Source organism: Microtus oregoni, unplaced genomic scaffold (genome assembly GCF_018167655.1).
Source record: "Microtus oregoni isolate MIOR12 unplaced genomic scaffold, Mior012 000019F_ref0000042, whole genome shotgun sequence".
NCBI classification, from domain to species: Eukaryota; Metazoa; Chordata; class Mammalia; order Rodentia; family Cricetidae; genus Microtus; species Microtus oregoni.
This window is the reverse complement of record NW_024543078.1, coordinates 4726630-4744850: the sequence shown is the minus strand read 5'-3', so window position 1 is coordinate 4744850 and position 18221 is coordinate 4726630. Positions and strand designations below refer to the sequence as shown.

Here is an 18221-nt window from a genome sequence, read left to right as displayed (position 1 = left end):
AGCTCACAACTATCACTCCAGTTCCAGGGCATCTGACACCCTCACACTACGGCACATAAAGAAAATAAATAAATAAAATTATTGACCGGGTCTGATGGCGCATGTCTGTCACTGGGCGTTCAGGATGCCCAGGTTGAGCCTCTGCACCTGTGAACTGCAAGGCTTACTTTGACCTCCCTGGGCCACCAGGAGCCCATTGTCTGGACTGTGAACACCTGAGGTGGGGTTGGGCCCGACAGAGAGTTTCGGGGAGTGATCTCCCCACACCCACAGTCAGCTAGTAAATGGGGACTTTGACCCTCCGGCCCCTTATCTCAAGGCCGAGATCAGTGTCCCTGGCCAGGGACAACCCCACAACCCAGAGAGCACCTGGCTTTTGAGTTCTTGGTGTCTTTTACTAACATGCCAAACACAGTGATTGAGCCCTGACTGTGTACTCGCGTCTCTCTGGAAGGAGAAAACACTTCCCAGGTCTGTGAGTTAGTCCCTCCATGCTTAGGGAACTGGCTCCACTCCAGCCAGGCAGCATAGGTTGGTGCTTGGTATACTCGGCAGACCTAATGCTTATACCTCACCTGGCAGTTAGCAGGGTGATGCTAATGCCGGGTCGACAGAATGCTCTATAATGTCTGGTACATACAGGCAATGCATCTACAACAGTCCCTAGTAGAAGTAGGTGCTGTGCCAATGTCTGGTATACAGCAGGCACAGCATCCATGCTTCGCATACGTTGGATATTGAAAAACACTCAGCTCATGTACTGTCTTTTTTTGTGTGTTTGTTTGTTTGTTTCGAGGCAGGGTTTCTCTGTAGCTTTGGAGCCTGTTCCGGAACTAGCTCTTTTAGACCAGGCTGGCCTCGAACTCACAGAGATCCGTCTGCCTCTGCCTCCCGAGTGCTGGGATTAAAATTGTGCGCCACCACCGCCCAGCCGGGCATGCATTTCTGACCGGCACATAGTAGGCCTGCTTAAGAGTGGGCAGGCGAGCCAGGCCGGCGCATTTCCGCACATCCTCAGGCAGCGATGGCCGCGGCGGGCGCTCAAGCCGGTTTCGAACTTCGATCTCTGTTCCCGGCCCCGCGCTCGGGACAGGAGCCGAGCAGGCTGAGCCGCTCCTCCCCGAGCCGAGAGGAGCCGAACGCAGCCGAGCGCAGCCGAGCGCAGCCGAGCGGGGCCTTTATAGAGGATCCTCGTAAAGCCCCTTCCCGAGAGGAACCGAGCTCGGCTGGCCAGTCTTCCCCATTCCCACAATCCTCGGCGCTCGCGCCCAGCGGCCGAGCGCTCCGCTCCTTCCCACGTCGGCGCAACAGCACGCGCGCCTGCGCCGCACCGTCCAGACCCCGCCCCCGAGCGGCGAGGCCCCGCCCCCGGCCGATTCTCCTGCCCCGTCCCTGCGGCGCGGGCGCACGCGCGCGCAGCCGTGCGGCCCCTCCCATTGGCCGCGCCGCCTGCCCGTCGCGGGGCCCGTGGCAGCCCTTCAGGTCGTCGGGCGCCGGCGCTCGGTGGCGGCGGCTGCGGGTGGCGGCGGTGGCGGCTGCGCTGCGGGGCGCGGACGGCGGACGCACCTCTGGGGCCGGGCCGGGCCTTGAGGGACCGGGACGAGGCAGGGCCGGGCCGGCGGCGGCCGGGGGACCGCGACGATGACTCTGGAGTCCATGATGGCGTGTTGCCTGAGCGACGAGGTGAAGGAGTCGAAGCGCATCAACGCGGAGATCGAAAAGCAACTGCGGCGGGACAAACGCGATGCCCGGCGCGAGCTCAAGCTGCTGCTGCTCGGTGAGCCGCATCCCCGTGCCGTGGGACCTCTGTCACGGGGGCCGGGTGGGCGATCGGGGCATCCGGGCCCTGCCGGGGGTCCCCGCGCGTTCAGGGCGCCCGAGCCCTCCGGGTTCTCAGTCTCGGGCGACCCTGCAGCGCCAGCAGAGCTAGGTGACAGCCCCACGCGACCACCCTCCTCCCCCGACCCCCGCCGACCCCGGCCCGCTGCTCAAGGCCGGCCGGGCCACCCCGGGTGTCCCCGGAGCAACTGGTCAGCGCTGCCCCGCAGCGGTCAGCCCTTCCGGGATTGCTGCACCCTGCGCTGTGCATGTGGCCTGGGCCTGCGGTGGCAGTCCCCGGGGCTCAGCCTGTGCGACCCTTTGTGGCCAGCCTGCCTGTTGCTCAGACTTTAGATTCCTTCGGGGTCAGCCTCCTGCCTCTGATATCCCAGGAGGCAGGTTTCTTCATCTCCTGGCCACGTCGGTCCTCAGCACACTTGGGGACTTGCTTTCTCTCTCTCCTGAGAATTCTTGCCAGGAGCTGGCCTCTGGCCCTGCTGCACCGGTCTGCTCTCCCCTCTCCCCACATATCCTCAGGGTGAACGCTGTAGGCTGCCCTGCCCTCATGACATCCCTTGGGCTTCCAGATTCCCCAGGATAGTTCCCACTTGGTTGCACCCTCTTCTCTGCCTCCAAGGACTAGACACCCCAAAAGTCCTGCTTTGCTCTAGGCTGGTTCCTTTCATGGCTACTCCCCTGCCTCCCTCCCTGTTCTGTAGATCTCTGAATTCCTCCACATTGGAGCTGGGTGCAGGAGAGTGGATGGCTCTCCTTCTTTGGGCTTCTGTTCACCTGAACCTCGTCGGTTGTCCCAACAGTCAGCCTTGCAGCCTCCCTGCCCATCCCTCTAGGGTCCAGTCTTGTCCTCTCACGCCGTCCACCCCAGAGAAGCTCAGTGAGTGTCTCCTGCTCACTGGGGTTCTGACTCCTCAAGGCCCACCTGTTGCTGGGAGCCAGGGAGCCCAGGTCCAGCTGTCCCCTTGTTGTTACCCCAAATAAGAGCCCCAAATGAGGGCAAGGTGGCTTGGGCCCTGTTGAGGTTTACAAAACAGACAGACTGGGAGCCCCACCACCCCTCCCAGCTCCTTGGTGAGCCGAGCCTCAGTCTAGGAACTGAGGCCCAGGGCAAGAGGTGGCCTTGGAGAAGCTGAGGAAGGGACTGTCTGGAGCCTTAGACTAGGAGGATGGGAGCAGTGGGACTGGCATTCTTACATGGGAGAGGACAGGTAGGGGCACTGTCTCCTGTTGCTGTGGCCTGTGTGCTGTAGAGTAGAGGAGCCTCAGTTACTTCCCCCAGCATGTTGGAATTCCCTCAAAGCTGCCTTCCAGGAAGGGAGGGGTAAGGAGAAGACAGGCCCAGGGCGAACAACAGTGGCCCCATGGTAGCCATTTGGGGGTTACAGTGTAGCTCTAGCTAACCTCTGCAGAGGGTCAACTTTCTCTTGGAGACAGTAAGCTGCTTCATAAGGATGACATCAGGTGACCGAGTCCAGTGGTGTGTCATCCCAGCTCTGTCCCTTCCCCAGCGCTGGCCTTGAAGTCCCCTCAGATTCAGGGGTGCTCCCTAGTCCTGCGCTCTGGCCTGGCTGAACTGGCTGGCAGCTGAGGGGCTCCACGTTGACCTGCACGTGGTACAATCCGTCCATCCTATAAACTTGTTCTTGGTGCCCCCTGTGCCCTCACACTCTTTCCACAGAAGCGTCTGGGGCTGCTTCACAGAGACGGAGTAGAAGAGGGACAGTGTTCTTGAGTAGGACACGCCTGAGCATTTGGCATTGCTCAGTGCCTTGCTGGGAGGGCTTCCCAGAGGAGGTGGCCTTGACCTTGGCTCTGGGAGCTCAGAAAAGTGACCATCCTAACAGCCTTTGGTCCCAGCCATTGGAGGGGTTTCTGTGAGCAGGGCGGGGAGTCTGCCTTGGAACCTGCTCTACTCTCCTGCATGCATCGCGCTCATGACACTGTCTGCAGGGGGACCTGTGGCTCCAGAGCAGGCAGGATCCCCACCTCTGTACTGGATTCTGGCCTTAACCCCCAGGCTTGAAGCCGCCGCCCTCACACTGACCGTGCACCTGTGGGGAACAGTCTGGGAATAGGTTTTGTTCGCTGGTGTGTCCCGTCACACCCTGCCGGTTCACATGTGGCCTGGGGAGATTGTTCAGCCAGGCAGAGAGGTTCAGCCCAGTGTCCCGTCTTGTTCTTGCGGTGGGCGTCCTGGGCGCTGCAGGGTAGTGAGACGCGTCCCTATGCATCACTCAGTGTCCCCAGGCTTAGAACCCCTGCTCAGTCACACATGGTCGTGTCTGGTGTAAAATAACAACTTGCAAAACTGACTGGTGACCAGAACAAGTTCTCAGAAGTGAAGCCACACAGGGCTGACTGTGTACACCTCTCATTGTGGGGTGCCACACTCCCAGCTTTTCCTGTGACACTCCAGGTGGTTCTTGTGGTGACCAGTGATGCACACGGGACTAACCGGAGAGGCCCTTCTAGCAAGCCAGGCGTCCATTTCCACTCATGTCGCCACTGTTCTGAGGTCCCCATGGTCCTCAGACTCTGCTGAGCCTTGGGGCCTCTGCCTCCCTGTGTGACTCCAGGCTGGGACAGAGCAATCCTGCCACTGGGGAGCCAGCCACCCAGAGGTCTCACTTGGAAATCCCTGTCCCTGAGGCTGGGCAGGGTTGGGCCCAGCTTTCTAAATAAAGCAGGCGGTTGGCTCCCAGCTTCCTGTCCTGAGCCGCGGGCTGGGCGGCCAAAGGCCGGGGATCCGGCGGGGGTGGCCCAAGGGCTGGGCTGGCCTCCCGCCCTGGGAAGGAGGCCTCAGCTGGCTCCCTACTTGCTGCTCCTGTCCTAAGATTCTGGTGGCTTCAGGCCACTCCTCAGGAGGCCAGGATGTGCCGCCCCTCCCCCTGGGGTCCTTGAACTTATTCCCAGCAAGACACACAAGACACACTCCATCCCCTGCACCACACAGAGCAGATGTTGGGGCACAGGCCTGGGAGGTGAACTCCTAAGAGGAGTTCAAGGTCCTCTTAGGTTACATAGGGAGTTTGAGACTAGCCTGAGCTGCATGAGACCCTGTCTCCAGAAGCGGGGACAGGTTGTATCTCTAAGGTGTCCCCACTTTGTGATGAGACCTATCCTGAGTCAGAGGTGACGGGGCAGTGGTGGCCCCCTCAGCCCTCTGCCAACAGTTCCCTAAGACGTCTGCAGCGGCCTGTGCTGCGGCCCGCTGCCTGTGGGAAGCACAGCTTGCCTCTCTACTCGGGCCACCTGCTCCAGCTAGGACCACAGCACTGATGGCCCTGCTGGGGACAGGCTGTGGCCCTGGGAGCATGAGGAAGCCAGCCAGGGTGTCGTTGTAGCGACAGCAGGCTGGGGATGTGTGCTGCTCTGCTGGAGATTTCTGGGTTCAGGTGTAGCTGCCCCCCACAATCACCGAGGCTCAGAGTAGAGTTGAGGTGTCTACAGGAGCTGGACTGCAATCTCCCTGGACCCCAGGCAGTGGCCTATCATGGAGAAGGCCTAGTGTGTGCAGGTGCAGGGTGGGCTTCACTGTTCACTGTGTAGCATGTGTGCAGGTCTGTGCTTCAGTTTCCCTGGGGCTAGGCGGGTTGGGAGCTGGGGGCACCGCATCCAGCCACTGCTGATCACAGCTGTTTGTCATCGTTGGGACTTTTTTCCCTGTTTCCTTGGTTCCTCTATTAGAGACGCTCTCCCCAACTTGGGTGGCAGGGTCCCTGTGCCTGACTGTTCCCTGTGGGGCACCCCAGTCCCTGCAGGACACTGGATAGCGATTCCTGCTTCCACCCATTGTGCCTGGAGCTCCCCAGTGTGACGGCCACCCATGTCCTCAACGTGCTTCTGGGATGGGGTCCAGGAGCAGCACGACATGACACCCACACCCGTGGGCTTTGCTGTTCCTATGGAGTGGACCCCTTGGTCATTGGAACCAGCTACTCAGGGTGCACAGGGGACACCCTGGGCAGTCCCCCCTCTGGTCCTTCAAGCTGCCCCATGTGGGAGTGTGCCTTGGTTAAGACCACTAGTTTTCTTTGGGTATCCTGGCCTCAGTTTCCTCTTCTATCAAGTGGGAGCATTGTCCCTCCGTGGTAGGAAGTGCTGTGGGATTCAGTATGAGGCAGCGTGGCACTTACTGCAGTGTCCCCTGCACAGTTGTGTGTCGTTAGCGACTGCCTGGGGACCCAGGTACACCCACAGCAGTGTCCCCAGGATCTGCGGTGCTCAGAGTGCCAAGCTGCTAGGTGCAGGTTTAGTCTGCATTCTGCACACCCAGGCTGGTGCACTGCTGGCCCCATACCCACCTCTGCAGGGGACTGAGCACCCCGGCTTCTGGGTCACCACAAGGTCCGAGGGTGGCTGTGTGACAGGATGTGGTCACTCAGGGGAACACCGTGCTGTTGCATCATGGCCATCCTCAGAGGCTCCACACGGTCAGCGGTGGGCCCCTGCCTTGGGCCTGTCCACAGTTGACAGCTCTGAGCACTGGCCGTTCCAGCGTCGCTGTGGCTGCTAGGGGCAGGGGCAGGGTCTGGACTTCCTGGTGTGTCCCCTCCCCTCAAGTAACGTTGTCACATGAGGATGTGACAGCTGGCGAACTGGGCAATCCAACTCTGCCCCTTTGCCAGAGTACTGAAGTTTGAGCCCACAGGGTGTCCTGAAGGGCCATGTGGTGGGCACAGGGTCACTGGCTTGGCCCAGTTTGGAGACCGGAGACTGATGGGCATCATGAGGAATTTGCAGGGAAGCCCTGGAGGGGCTGGGGACCCAGCCCTGCCCGTACATTCTTTGTGCCTAGCCCACATAAATAGGGTTTGATTTTTCTGTGTCAGAGCCCAGGCTCTCCTCACACTCACTACTTAGCTGGTGGTGACCTTGAACTTCTGTTCTTCCTGCGTCCACCTAGGAGGAGCAAATGCTGGTGAGCTTGGTTTGTGGGTGCTGAGGATAGGACCTGGGGCCTCACGTGTGCCCGATAGTTACTCCACCACTCAGCTGTAGCCACGGCCCTGACCATTCTGTAGCCCAGGCTGGTTTCACGCTCCCAGCGCACAGTGCAGGTTTGCTGTTCCATGCATTCCCTCCAGAGGGGTAAAGCTGGGAGGCCATACCTTTAGACTCCTTGGGTGTGAGGCATGCCTTTGATCCCACCACTGAAGGGGCAGAGGCCTGCAGATCTGTGAGTTCTAGGCCAGCCTGGGCTACATAGTGAGACCCTGTCTGAAAAAAGAAAACCAAGTGAGGAAAGCCTTCCAACGTGTGGTGAAGACAGCTGCTGTCAGCAAGTGTCCGCTGTGGTCGCCGGACCTGGTACTAGTGCCTGGGGACGTGTGGAGGCCCAGGGCAGGGGGTATGCCCAAGAGTGGTGCCTGCAGGTTGTGGGGGTGCTCAGTCTGGGCTGCTGTGCAGTAGAGAACATGAGCCTTCACTATCGGCCACTGGTGTGGCCTATGACCCTCTGAGGCCATCGGTGCCCACACACTGGGGCCCATGGGAGACTTTGCCACCAGCCCAGAGATAAGATCGCAGCAACGAGTTCAGAGACTGGTGCATGTGGTCCGCGACTGTTGGTGGCAGGCGTCACCCTTACAGCTGTGATTTTCACTACCCAGGGCACTGTCATGAGACAGGACGGGAACCAAGCCTTAAAGCCACAACATGCAGCTGTGTTCAGGCCTGTCATGCAGTGACCGTGTGACATCAGGCCACTTAACTGTTCTGTGACTCAGTTCCCTCAAGTAGGTCTCAGTGATAGGTCCCAGCTGAGCCTGTGGGCGGGGCCTGAGCCTGTGGGTGCTGCTGTAGCTTGTATGGGGCTGCACTTCCTCACCTGACTCCAGGTTGACTCACTGGGTTACTGAGAGCCTCCATGGGGAGATGACAAACATGCTGCTCCGCATGTTCCAGCGTCACCCAGGATGTGAGGGGCATTCCTGCCTCCTCTTCCCACCTCAGTCTTTGGCGCCAACACCCAGCTGGCAGCCTCTGTGAGGTGACTCTGATGCTGAGACTGTGGACATATGTGAACACTGTGCCAGGGGATGGGTACCACAGCCAGTGTCTGCATGCTCCAACCCCATTCTCTCACCCTTCCACCCATCCATCCCTTCATCCTTCATCTGTCTGTCTGTTCCTGCCTTACAACATCTTCTCCCTTCTCCTGCCTCTCTCCCAGGGTGGAGGCTCAGTCCCTCCATCTCTTCTCTTCCCACTGGAGAGGTCTGAGTGGCCTGTTTGAACAGGTCTGGCTGTGGCCAGCCTTTCTGGGCTCTGCTGGGTGCACGCTGTGTGGTCTGCCAGCTGCAGTCTATGTCCTGCTCTGTGGGTACCTTAGTCTTCAGATGGATACAGCAGACCTGGTGTCAGCAGGGGCAGCAGGATGCCTGGGGACCCCCAGTATCAAACCACCCCAGCACGAGCCGGCTGAGGACCACAGGCTGTATGAATTCAGTGGCTTTATCGTGGTGTTTTCTGGATGTGTGTAAAAAGTGCTGTTGTCTGTGGGCTCAGAGGTTGGAAGCAGAGATGAGCGGTGTCAGAACCCTCACTGACACCACATACAGCTTCCCCAGGGAAAGGCGCCAACCCGGCATTCCTCTGCCCTTGCTTTGTGATCCGTTCGTCCAGGTCTCACACCTGCTGCTAGTCCACAGGTGAGCCTGACTCTGCCCTGGGCAGGAAGGCATGGGGAGCTGACTCTGAGCTAGGGGGAGGGGTACCACCCCCCAGGACTCCTTAATGCCACCCCTGTCCATGACCATGGACACTGGCTGTTGTGTATGGTCCCAAGTATGACTTGGGTCTGCTGCATGGGGGATCCTGAGCCTGTACCCCGCTCTTGGATGTGGGGTGACGGGACATGACAGTGGTGAAGTTGGCTCCCAGAGACATTGCCACTAGTGAAGCCACACGCCTGGGTACTGGCCCCAGCTACGTCCTTGACCCTGGCACATGCTGTTACTTTGTAGCCAAGGCCACAGGGTGGGCTGAAGCTTGGACCCAGCCAGGCCTAGCTTGCTGTCCAGCAGCCTGAGTTCCTGCTGGACTTGGGTTCTTGTGGTGGCCCTCTTTTGTCTGGGCCCATCATTACAGTGGCCCTTTTCCACCCAGTATGATGGCTTGTCATCTTTTGGCAGCTGCCTGCTTGCATGTGGCCTCCTTGGGCAATGTGTTAGGCCAAGCTCAGTGGGCCCAGGGCAGGACACTGGGACCTGCTGGTTGCTGGCAAGGGCACAGTGACAAAAGCTATGGGACACCCCTGTGTTTCTGTGGGCCTGAGTCGTAAGAGCAGAAAAAGTTGTAGTAATTTTTTCCCATGTGTGTAGTACCTATGGTGGACACAAGAGGGAGACAGATCCCAAGAGCTGGGGGTAGAGCTGAGCGTGGTGGGTGTTGGAAACCCAACCCAGGTCCTCCACAAGAACAGCAAGTTGTCTGTTGAGCCTTGGGGTTTTTTTTTTTGCTTTTTTTGGGGGGGGGTGGATTTCAAGACAGGGTTTCTCTGTGTAGCCCTGGCTATCCTGAAACTCACACTGTAGACCAGGCTGGCCTCGAACTGACAGATCCTCCTGCCTCTGCCTCCGAAGTGCTGGGATTAAAGGCGTGCGCCACCACCCAGCCAGGCCTTGGGTCTTAATGTTTAGAATCGGCAACTCCAGAAGGGACAGAGTCTAAGGGGTTCCATGTAATGGGAATACTCTGTCTTCCGCATGGTCTCTCGCAGCTTGCCCCCTTGCTTTCCCTCTGTTGAAGACTCTATCACTGGCTCAGTTTGTGGTAGGGACTTCATGCAGCCAGCCTGGGCTGCACTGCAGTTTTCCCTGCCCAAAAGCAGGAGTTCACATATCTGTGTGCGTGTGTGTGTGCACGCGCGTGTGACAGCCTGGGAGTCTCTGCAGGGAATGCATGAACAAGTGGGCGTTCACTGTGTTCCTGGAGAGCTCTGCTGGACCGGTGCCAGCTGAGGCCTTGATGCTGTCCAGACTGGCCTGGAACTCAGAGACCTTCTGTCTCTGCCTCCTGACCGCTGGGCTTAAAGGTGTGCGCCACTGCCTCCCAAGTCCCTGATATGCTCGTGTGATCCTTTGATTAAGCCCAGTGTACTCGATAGCATCTGTGCCCTGAATGTGAGTGTCTTTCTCCCGTCATGTCCATCATTCGCTGTGGGCGGGGCAGGGCCTTTCTTTTGAGCCATTTGCCCTGCGCTGTTCCTGCCTGGGTGAGAACTCTCACAGCTGCTGATGTACCAGCCTTCCTGATGCCGTGACCCTTTAAACACAGGTCCTCATGCTGTGAGGACCCCAACCATAAGATTACTTTGTGCTAGGCTGGAGAGATGACTCAGTGGTTAAGAGCACCGCCTGCTCTTCCAAAGGTCCTGAGTTCAATTCCCAGCAACCACATGGTGGCTCACAACCATCTGTAATGAGATCTGTGCCCTCTTCTGGCCTGCAGGCAGAGTACTGAGAATACTATATACATAATAAATAAATAAATCTTTAAAAAAAAAAGATTACTTTGTTGCCATTTCATAATTGTAATTTTGCTACTGTCATTGATCGTAATGTAAATATCTGTGTTTTCTGTTGGTCTTAGGCGACCCCTTTAAAAGGGCCGTTTGACCCTTAAAGGGGTCATGGCCCACAGGTTGAGAACCATTGGGCTGTGGGTTCACAGTAGTTTTTTTGTATGTATTCAGTGTTAAGGGTGAAGCTCAGGATCTCACACAGGCCCTCTCCAACACCAGCCCCTCACTGGGGGATTCTAGGCAGGGCTCCACCATGACCACGCCCCCAGCCCTCACTGGGCGGCTCTATGGGAGCTCTGTCTGCGAGCCACAGCCCTATGCCTATTTTACACCTCTAATTTATTGGCATGAGTGTGTGCTTCACTGCATGTGTGTCCCCACAGGCGCACGTGTGCATATGAATGTGGAGGCCAGAGGGTAGTGCCGAGTGTCTTCCTCCATCCCTCCTGTACTTCACCAGAGGGTAGTGCCGAGTGTCTTCCTCCATCCCTCCTGTACTTCACCGAGCCAGCCCCACTTGAGCCCAGCCTAGTTTACCAGGGGCGCCTGCACTCCGAGCACTGAGGTTGTAGGTGGATGGAACACCCTCATCTCCAGGCGTCTTGTGGGTTTGGGCGCCCGGTGTTGGTCCTCGTGCTGACACAGCTTCATTGTACCGGCACAGCTCTCTGCCTCCTGTTATCTTTCCCTTTCGCTTCCTTCCCATCCAGGACCTAATGCATGTGTCTGCCGTGACCTTTGCATGCACGCTCATACGTGTGCTGGCGCAGCTGTGCATACAGGTGTGAGTGTGTAAACATACACGTACACCACACATGCCAAAGAGTTGATAATATCCTGTCCTTCACACAGTGCAGCCCTGGCTGGCCTGGAGAGGGTGTTGTTGATTTTGGAGGGTTGAGCTCTAGATGAAGCATCTGAGGAGCCATCATGGCTGCAGGCACCCCCACCAGAGGGCTGGGACAGCTGCAGCAGAAGTTCCTAACACTTGGGACCAGCATATGCGGCCTAGAGAGAACAGCTTCAGAGCAGCGGGGCAGGGAGCCACTACCCACTCTGCCGCTGCACAGCAGCTGTCCCCAGGGCCTCTGCCTGAGGCCAGCAGCCTCCCTGGGGCCAGCCCTGGGCGTTTCCTGCAGGGGCCAAGCGTCCAGCACACCTTCAGGTGTGGGAGGTGTGGGTGGGGTCCATGCTGAGATCAGGGTTGTGGTGACCAAGTGAGCACCCCTGGTGCTGACCATGTGTGAGCCTTGCTCGTTGGCTGCAGGGGGTCAGTGGGGATTAACACTGACCTGGGGGGGGGACCTTCTGTCGTGGGGGCTGGTGGCGAGACCCCAGGGCTGCTGGGCCATGGAAGGGCCCGGGGACGTGCTCCTGAGGGAGTGGGGAGTGCCTGGTGCTCTCAGGTGACAGCATGACCCCTAGGGATTGGGAGAACATCTGGGGGGCAAGTGGGCGGGGCTTGGAACTTGCGAGCTTGCGGTGAGAAATGAATGCCATCTGCAGGCACTGGGGAGAGCGGGAAGAGCACCTTCATCAAGCAGATGCGCATCATCCACGGCGCCGGCTACTCGGAGGAGGACAAGCGTGGCTTCACCAAGCTGGTGTACCAGAACATCTTCACCGCCATGCAGGCCATGGTGCGCGCCATGGAGACGCTCAAGATCCTCTACAAGTATGAGCAGAACAAGGTGAGGGGTGGGGGCTGGTCAGGCTGTTATCCTACCTACCTGACTACCTGGAGACCGATGCCCTCTGGACTTCTTTTCCCCCCCAATTCAGGGTTTCTCTGTAGCCCTGGCTGTCCTGGAACTTACTCTGTAGACTAGACTGGCCGCAAACTCAGAGATCCGCCTGTCTCTGCCTCCTGAGCCACCGCCCGACTTATTTTGTCTTGAAATTGGGTGGAGCCTGTTGGGTCTGAAGTCACACTGAGCCAGGCCCCCAACCCCGGTGCTTTAGAAACAAGGTCTTCCTTAGTAGTCCGGTCGGTCTGCAGCTTGCCATCCCTCTGCCTCTGTCTCTCAAGGGCCAGGTATTATCGGAAGAACCTCGAGTCAGATCATGGGGACCTGCAGAGCCCCTGGCGTCTAGTTAGGGTCCTGTGGCTCGGGATATGTGGGGGCACCTTGGCTCTCAGCCTGCCTGACGCCAGTGTCTCTACAGCCTCTTGACTATGGTTGTCCAGGCTATCTAGGGCAGGGAGGGCACCGTAGCCCAGTGCTGTGGGTGAGCTCTCCTTTCTGGCTCTTTCCACAAACAGGGCGATGGGGGCAGGTTCTGGAAGCTTCCTACCCTACACAAGGGTCAGGGCAGTCACTGTCATGGTTGGGGTTCTTCCCACTTAAGGACAGGCAGATGGGCAGATGCTCCCCCCACCACACACAGGATTGAGTGAGGCCCAGGCGGCCTGGTAGGTGCTGTGTGAGCAATGTAGAGCCACCTTGGGAAGAGTATGATCCACCCACAGTCAGGCCCTTGGGCGCTGGTGTTGTGTGATTGACTGGCTCCTCTGGCCTGGGGCTGTGGAAGGGGCCACCTCTTAGTAGCTCACAAAGGAGGTGCAGCCCCAGCCTGAAGTCCCCTTTCTGGACCTCCCAGGAGCAGGTGCAGGGTTTGGGCTGGATTCCTGTGGGTAGAGGCTCGTCTGGAGGACTTGAAGCCCTGGGTTACATGTGCATACACGTGCACACACACCAATAACTCAGGTATACTCATCTGCCATTCTAGAGTGCCAGGATGAGTTCAAGGTCAGCCTGGATCACGTGACCTTGTTTCAGAAAACAAAGGCCTGCAGAAAGGGAAATGCAGATTCATCCTCGACTCCCCCAGTCCTTGCCTCCACCCACACAGTGGATCACAGCTTAGTTGGCATGGCCAGGAAAGACGGGTTGTGAGGCACTCGCCCCGGTTGCTGCTGGGTTTGCTGGGTCTGTTGCCTCCAGGAGGCCTAAGCCTTGTGAACCCTAGCTGCAGCTCCCCTAACTGCTCTGCCAACTCTGCAGGCTCCCTGCTTGGCCAGGGCCCCCCAGAGTTCATGGCCTGCCCTCCCTCCGTCAGGCCAATGCACTCCTGATCCGGGAGGTGGATGTAGAGAAAGTCACCACCTTCGAGCACCAGTACGTGAACGCCATCAAGACGCTGTGGAGTGACCCCGGGGTCCAGGAGTGTTACGATCGCAGGCGGGAGTTCCAGCTGTCTGACTCGGCTAAGTAGTGAGTGGGGCTGGCATGCATGGCTAACCCAAGGCCCCTGAGGCCATAGGATGGGGGTGGCCTGTCCGTAGCCTCATTGCCCACAGGGTTGGCCAGCTCTCTGCACCGCCGTCTAGATCTGTGGGAGCACACAGTTGAAGGCTGGCCCAACCCCCTACTGATCCTCCTCACGCTCAGGCCTCTCAGCGGGTCCAGTAGACCACCCTCCTTGCAGCCTCTCCCCATTCCCTATAGCTTCACTGGGAGGAGGCTCGGCCCTGGCTGGCTGAGCATGTTTAGGGGCCGTCACAGCTCAGGAGAGTCACACGGGCTCCCAGGTCAGCAGTGAGTGTCACCAGCGGCTGTCCGACTGGCTTGCCTGTTCTAAGCCCAAAACCACTCTGACCCTGAGTTGAGCTTTATGAGATGTCCCCTGTACTGTGGGCCCCGTTCCAGCTGTCCTGGGATCATTTTCTGTTTGGGACACTTGTGTCCCTAGGCCCATGGAGGCAGTGTACCAGGCTGCTGGCCCCTCCAGTCCCCAGTTTGTGCCACACAGCACCAAATCCCTGTCTCTTGTGGGTGTGGGATCTGCGCCACTGTCCGCAGCAGCTCCTGAGCACATACTCCTCCACTGCAGCTACTTGACGGACGTGGACCGCATCGCCACCGTGGGCTACTTGCCCACCCAACAGGATGTGCTGCGGGTGCGCGTGCCCACCACGGGCATCATCGAGTACCCGTTCGACCTGGAGAACATCATCTTCAGGTGATGGCCAGGGTTCCGTGAGGCATATGGGCTGGCGGGCTTATGGAGAAGGCCCTGAGGCGGCCCCTGCTTGGAGAGCCTGGCAGGACCCCTCCCTGGGACCCCAGTGAGCCTGTGCACCCACAGACTCAGGAGGGCTACCATCAGCAGGGTTCACAATGAGGTCAGGATGGGTTAGGTGACAGTTGGCCCAGTCATCTCCCTTGACCTGCAGGCATGTTGTGCCATCTCTGCCTCTCCTGCCTTTTTGTACAACCCCTGACGGTGCCATGACATCAGGGCAGAGATGTGTTCCCGTCTAAGGCCTTCCCAGGGCATGAGTGCACCATGTCCTTCCTTCCCTGTGGCGGCCCCTCCTAGGCACATGCCCCCGCAGCCAGGTGTCCGTGTTAGACTGCCACGGCCACTCCAATGGGGACTGCATGGCCAGCAACCTTGAGTCCTGGCCAGGTGTGCCTAGATGGGCAGCCCTGTGTTTCCCATACCACCAGCAGGTAAAGTCCATGGGGTAGAGGCTGTCACCCTCCTTGAGTTAGGCCAGAGCCACCAGCACAAATGCAGGGAAAGGGTGTCTGCCCCAGCTTGTGCAGGGCTATGTGGTTCTGAGCCATACAGAGGGGATTCAGGTCTGAAAGTTACCCAGGTTCTGGGTAAAAACTGCCCCATCTGTGTAAGGGACTTGAACATCTACAAGGACACCTGCCTGGTCGTCCTTCAGGAACGGGCATGGGCTGCAGGCAGCACCCAGGAACTGAGTTGTCATGTGGTCTCCCTTTAGGATGGTGGACGTGGGCGGGCAGAGGTCAGAACGCAGGAAGTGGATCCATTGCTTCGAGAACGTGACGTCCATCATGTTCTTGGTGGCCCTGAGCGAGTATGACCAGGTCCTGGTGGAGTCAGACAACGAGGTGACACTGGGGACACTCATGGGGGCCAGGAGGGGGCCAGGCATGGGTAGCTTGCTCACCGTGTGTGCGGCCCACAGAACCGCATGGAGGAGAGCAAGGCGCTGTTCCGTACCATCATCACTTACCCCTGGTTCCAGAACTCGTCCGTCATCCTCTTCCTCAACAAGAAGGACCTTCTAGAAGACAAGATCCTGCACTCCCACCTGGTCGACTACTTCCCCGAGTTCGATGGTGAGCACTGCCTCATGTCCCCACTGTCACCCCAAGGCCTGGCTGCCACTGACCTCAGCCCTTGCTCATTTCCCTGCAGGGCCACAACGGGACGCACAAGCTGCACGCGAGTTCATCCTGAAGATGTTTGTGGACCTGAACCCCGACAGCGACAAGATCATCTACTCACACTTCACCTGTGCCACCGACACTGAGAACATCCGCTTCGTGTTTGCCGCTGTGAAGGACACCATCCTGCAGCTGAACCTGAAGGAGTACAACCTGGTGTGACCAGGGTGTGGCCACCACCAGGGCCAGCTCCCTCCGCATCCCGTGACCCAAACCACGGGCCAGGGCGCACCGGGGCTGGGGTCTCCTTTCCCTCTCACTTCCTGTCCCTGTCACCGATCCTCCAGGGCAGGGGTAGCCTCTTTCTGGCCTTGACTCCTTGTGGCTTGAGTTTTTTTTTCCTAGGGAAAGAGAGAGAGAGAGAAACACATGATGAGCAGCAGTGGGCCCTCCCAAAGAGTCCCCTATGGCCACAAGGTGATCAAAGTCAGGGACACTGCAGCCCAAGCCTATGGTCCCAAGTTCGAGTCCTCCAGGAAGGCTGGAGGTTTGGGGACCACAAAGTCTCCCTTTTCTAAGTTATTGATATCCCATGTATACTCACAACCTGCACCATCTGCTCCCCAGACTCCAAGAAGTGGGGGTGGGTGGCCCTCGTGCCCACCCTGGGAAGTGCCTAACCGTTTTTTGTTTTGTTTTTATTTTTGAAGAAAAGAGAAATACTCTCCTGCACTCTGTCTTGGCAGGGCAGGTGACACAGTGCAGGTCCCCTGCTCTGAGTGGCTGTCACTTCTGTGTGCCCCACTGCCTCAGACAGGGCCAGGCCTGCCGCAGAGCCTTCAGGGACATTGAGTCCCTGAGATCTGCTCCCCAATGGCCTGGCCAGCAAAGATCCTGGGGACCCCAAGGGGCTGTGTGTAGCTGGGCAGTGGAGGCGCTGGGCAGCTGGAGGCGCCTCCTGTGTAGCTCCGTGACAGCGGGATGCACAGGGGCCTCTTCTGAATATTCTCAGGTCCGTCCCCACACAAGGGCAGTGGCCTCGCCCCACGCCTTGGTCCCCGGCCCCAGTCACTGCACCATGCCCGGTGCTTCCCAAGCCCAAGGGCCAGCATCCAGGAGGTGGTGGCCATGACCATGACACAGGCGGCCCCCTGTTGCTCATATACACTACAATGTCTGTCTGTCCGATTTCTTTACTTTTGCACGTGCATTCTGGGCTTGGATATCTGGCCATGCCTTTGTCCTGCCTGCCATGCTGGACTCCAGGCCCCAGAGTGTCCACGCAGACACACGCCAGTCTGGGCAGTTGTCCACAATTGCTGTTCCAGGCAGAAGGGAACAAGGGACCAGTGGACACGACAGAGCCCCAGGATATGGACAGGTGGCTGTGACAAGCACCCACATTCCTGACCTCCAGCCCGTGGATTCCCCACCTTCTCATGCTGGGCTCCTCTCCTGTCTCCAGCTGAGGGTCCAGTCTTGTGCCATCCCAACCACAACAGGGCTGTGTGGATGGCAGGGTCGTCCTGGCCACACAGCCCTTGGGAGGGCCCAGTCCCCAAAGAGTAGGGCATCTGCTGCACAGCGGGACCCGCTGCCCAGCGGAAGAGGACTTGGGACTGTACAGGTGTGTGAGGGCTGGGCCTCCCCAAGCAGCAAAGTGTTAGCCCTTCTCAGTGTGCCAAGTATGCCAGGGCCTTGGGGCTGTGCTACACAGGTCAGGATGGGGACCCAGCCTCCCCACATCCAACCTGGCCCTCGCCAAGGGACCCCGACTGCAGGGGACATGTTGACTTCTCTGTCTGCCCTGACGCGCTGGGAGTGGCTGCTGCGCCCTTGTATATTACTGCACAGCCCCGATTAGGAGAGCACTCAGAACACTGTTTACCCTCGTCCTTTGCAAAGCATGTTCCTCGTGAGTTGGGGGAGACTCGGGCACCCAACTCGGCACCAGGCTCCTGCAGGCCCTTGGCCACCAGAGCTGGATGCCAAGGTGCCAGCAGCGGATCGGGGCCTTGACCCCATAACCCAGAAAGTCTCGCAGAAGTCACCTTTTCATATCTTTCTCTTGGATTCTGTTTTAAAGCGGAATAAATTTTGTTCCTAAACTCTGGCTCCTTCGGGGTTATTGTTAAAGGTAGGGGCTGGGGGCGGAGCAAGCCCATCCAGAAGGCACCTGTGGGTGTCACCCAGTATCTCATGGAGACTGAGCAGGAACAGAGAAAGTACCTATGAGCCACTGCCAGGACCTCGCCAAGGAGGAAAGTCCACCAGGTCTCTGCTGCAGGGTGCTGGGCAAGCAATTGAGACAGGGTTTCCTGTGTGACAGCCCTGGCTGTCCTGGAACTTGCTGGATAGACCAGGTTGGCCTTTAACTCGCTGAGATGCCTTTGCCTCCCAAGTGCTGGGATTGAAGGTGTGTGCTGTCACCATTTCTTAAAAAAAAAAAAGAAAAGAAAAAAAGAAAATGCCTTTGGGAGATGGCTGAGTGAGTAGGGTGCTTGCCACCCAAACAGGAGGATCCGAGTTCAATCCTGCCATGCTGGACTGGGCGTGGTGGGGTGCGTCTGGGGCAGACAGATCCCGGGAGCTTGCTGGCAGCCAGTCCATGAGCTGCGGTTCAGAGTGTCTCAAAAACCAAGGTGGAAGCAATCAAGGAAGACAGTGGTGGCCTCTACAGACACGTGGGAACACAAAGTTAGAGTGTT

The 18221-nt window shown here is 58.4% G+C and overlaps 1 protein-coding gene across 1 annotated transcript; it reads left to right on the top strand.

Annotated features, from left to right (window-relative positions):
• Window positions 1-1410: 1410 nt before the first annotated feature.
• Window positions 1411-17621, top strand: Gna11 (G protein subunit alpha 11). The gene is made up of 7 exons (XM_041669446.1): window positions 1411-1777; window positions 11870-12054; window positions 13424-13578; window positions 14198-14326; window positions 15105-15234; window positions 15312-15465; window positions 15545-17621. Exons 1-7 carry the CDS (start codon window positions 1642-1644, stop codon window positions 15733-15735), a joined length of 1080 nt encoding a protein of 359 aa, XP_041525380.1. The 5' UTR covers window positions 1411-1641; the 3' UTR covers window positions 15736-17621.
• Window positions 17622-18221: the final 600 nt, after the last annotated feature.

What these genes read in the sequence shown, in the direction of transcription:
- Gna11 (XM_041669446.1), top strand. Translation starts at nt 1,642, where the DNA reads ATGACTCTGGAGTCCATGATGGCGTGTTGCCTGAGCGACGAGGTGAAG. An exon ending in ACAAGTATGAGCAGAACAAG is followed by an intron (nt 12,055 to 13,423) that starts GTGAGGGGTGGG and finishes TCCCTCCGTCAG; the next exon opens with GCCAATGCACTCCTGATCCG. An exon ending in TGGTGGAGTCAGACAACGAG is followed by an intron (nt 15,235 to 15,311) that starts GTGACACTGGGG and finishes TGCGGCCCACAG; the next exon opens with AACCGCATGGAGGAGAGCAA.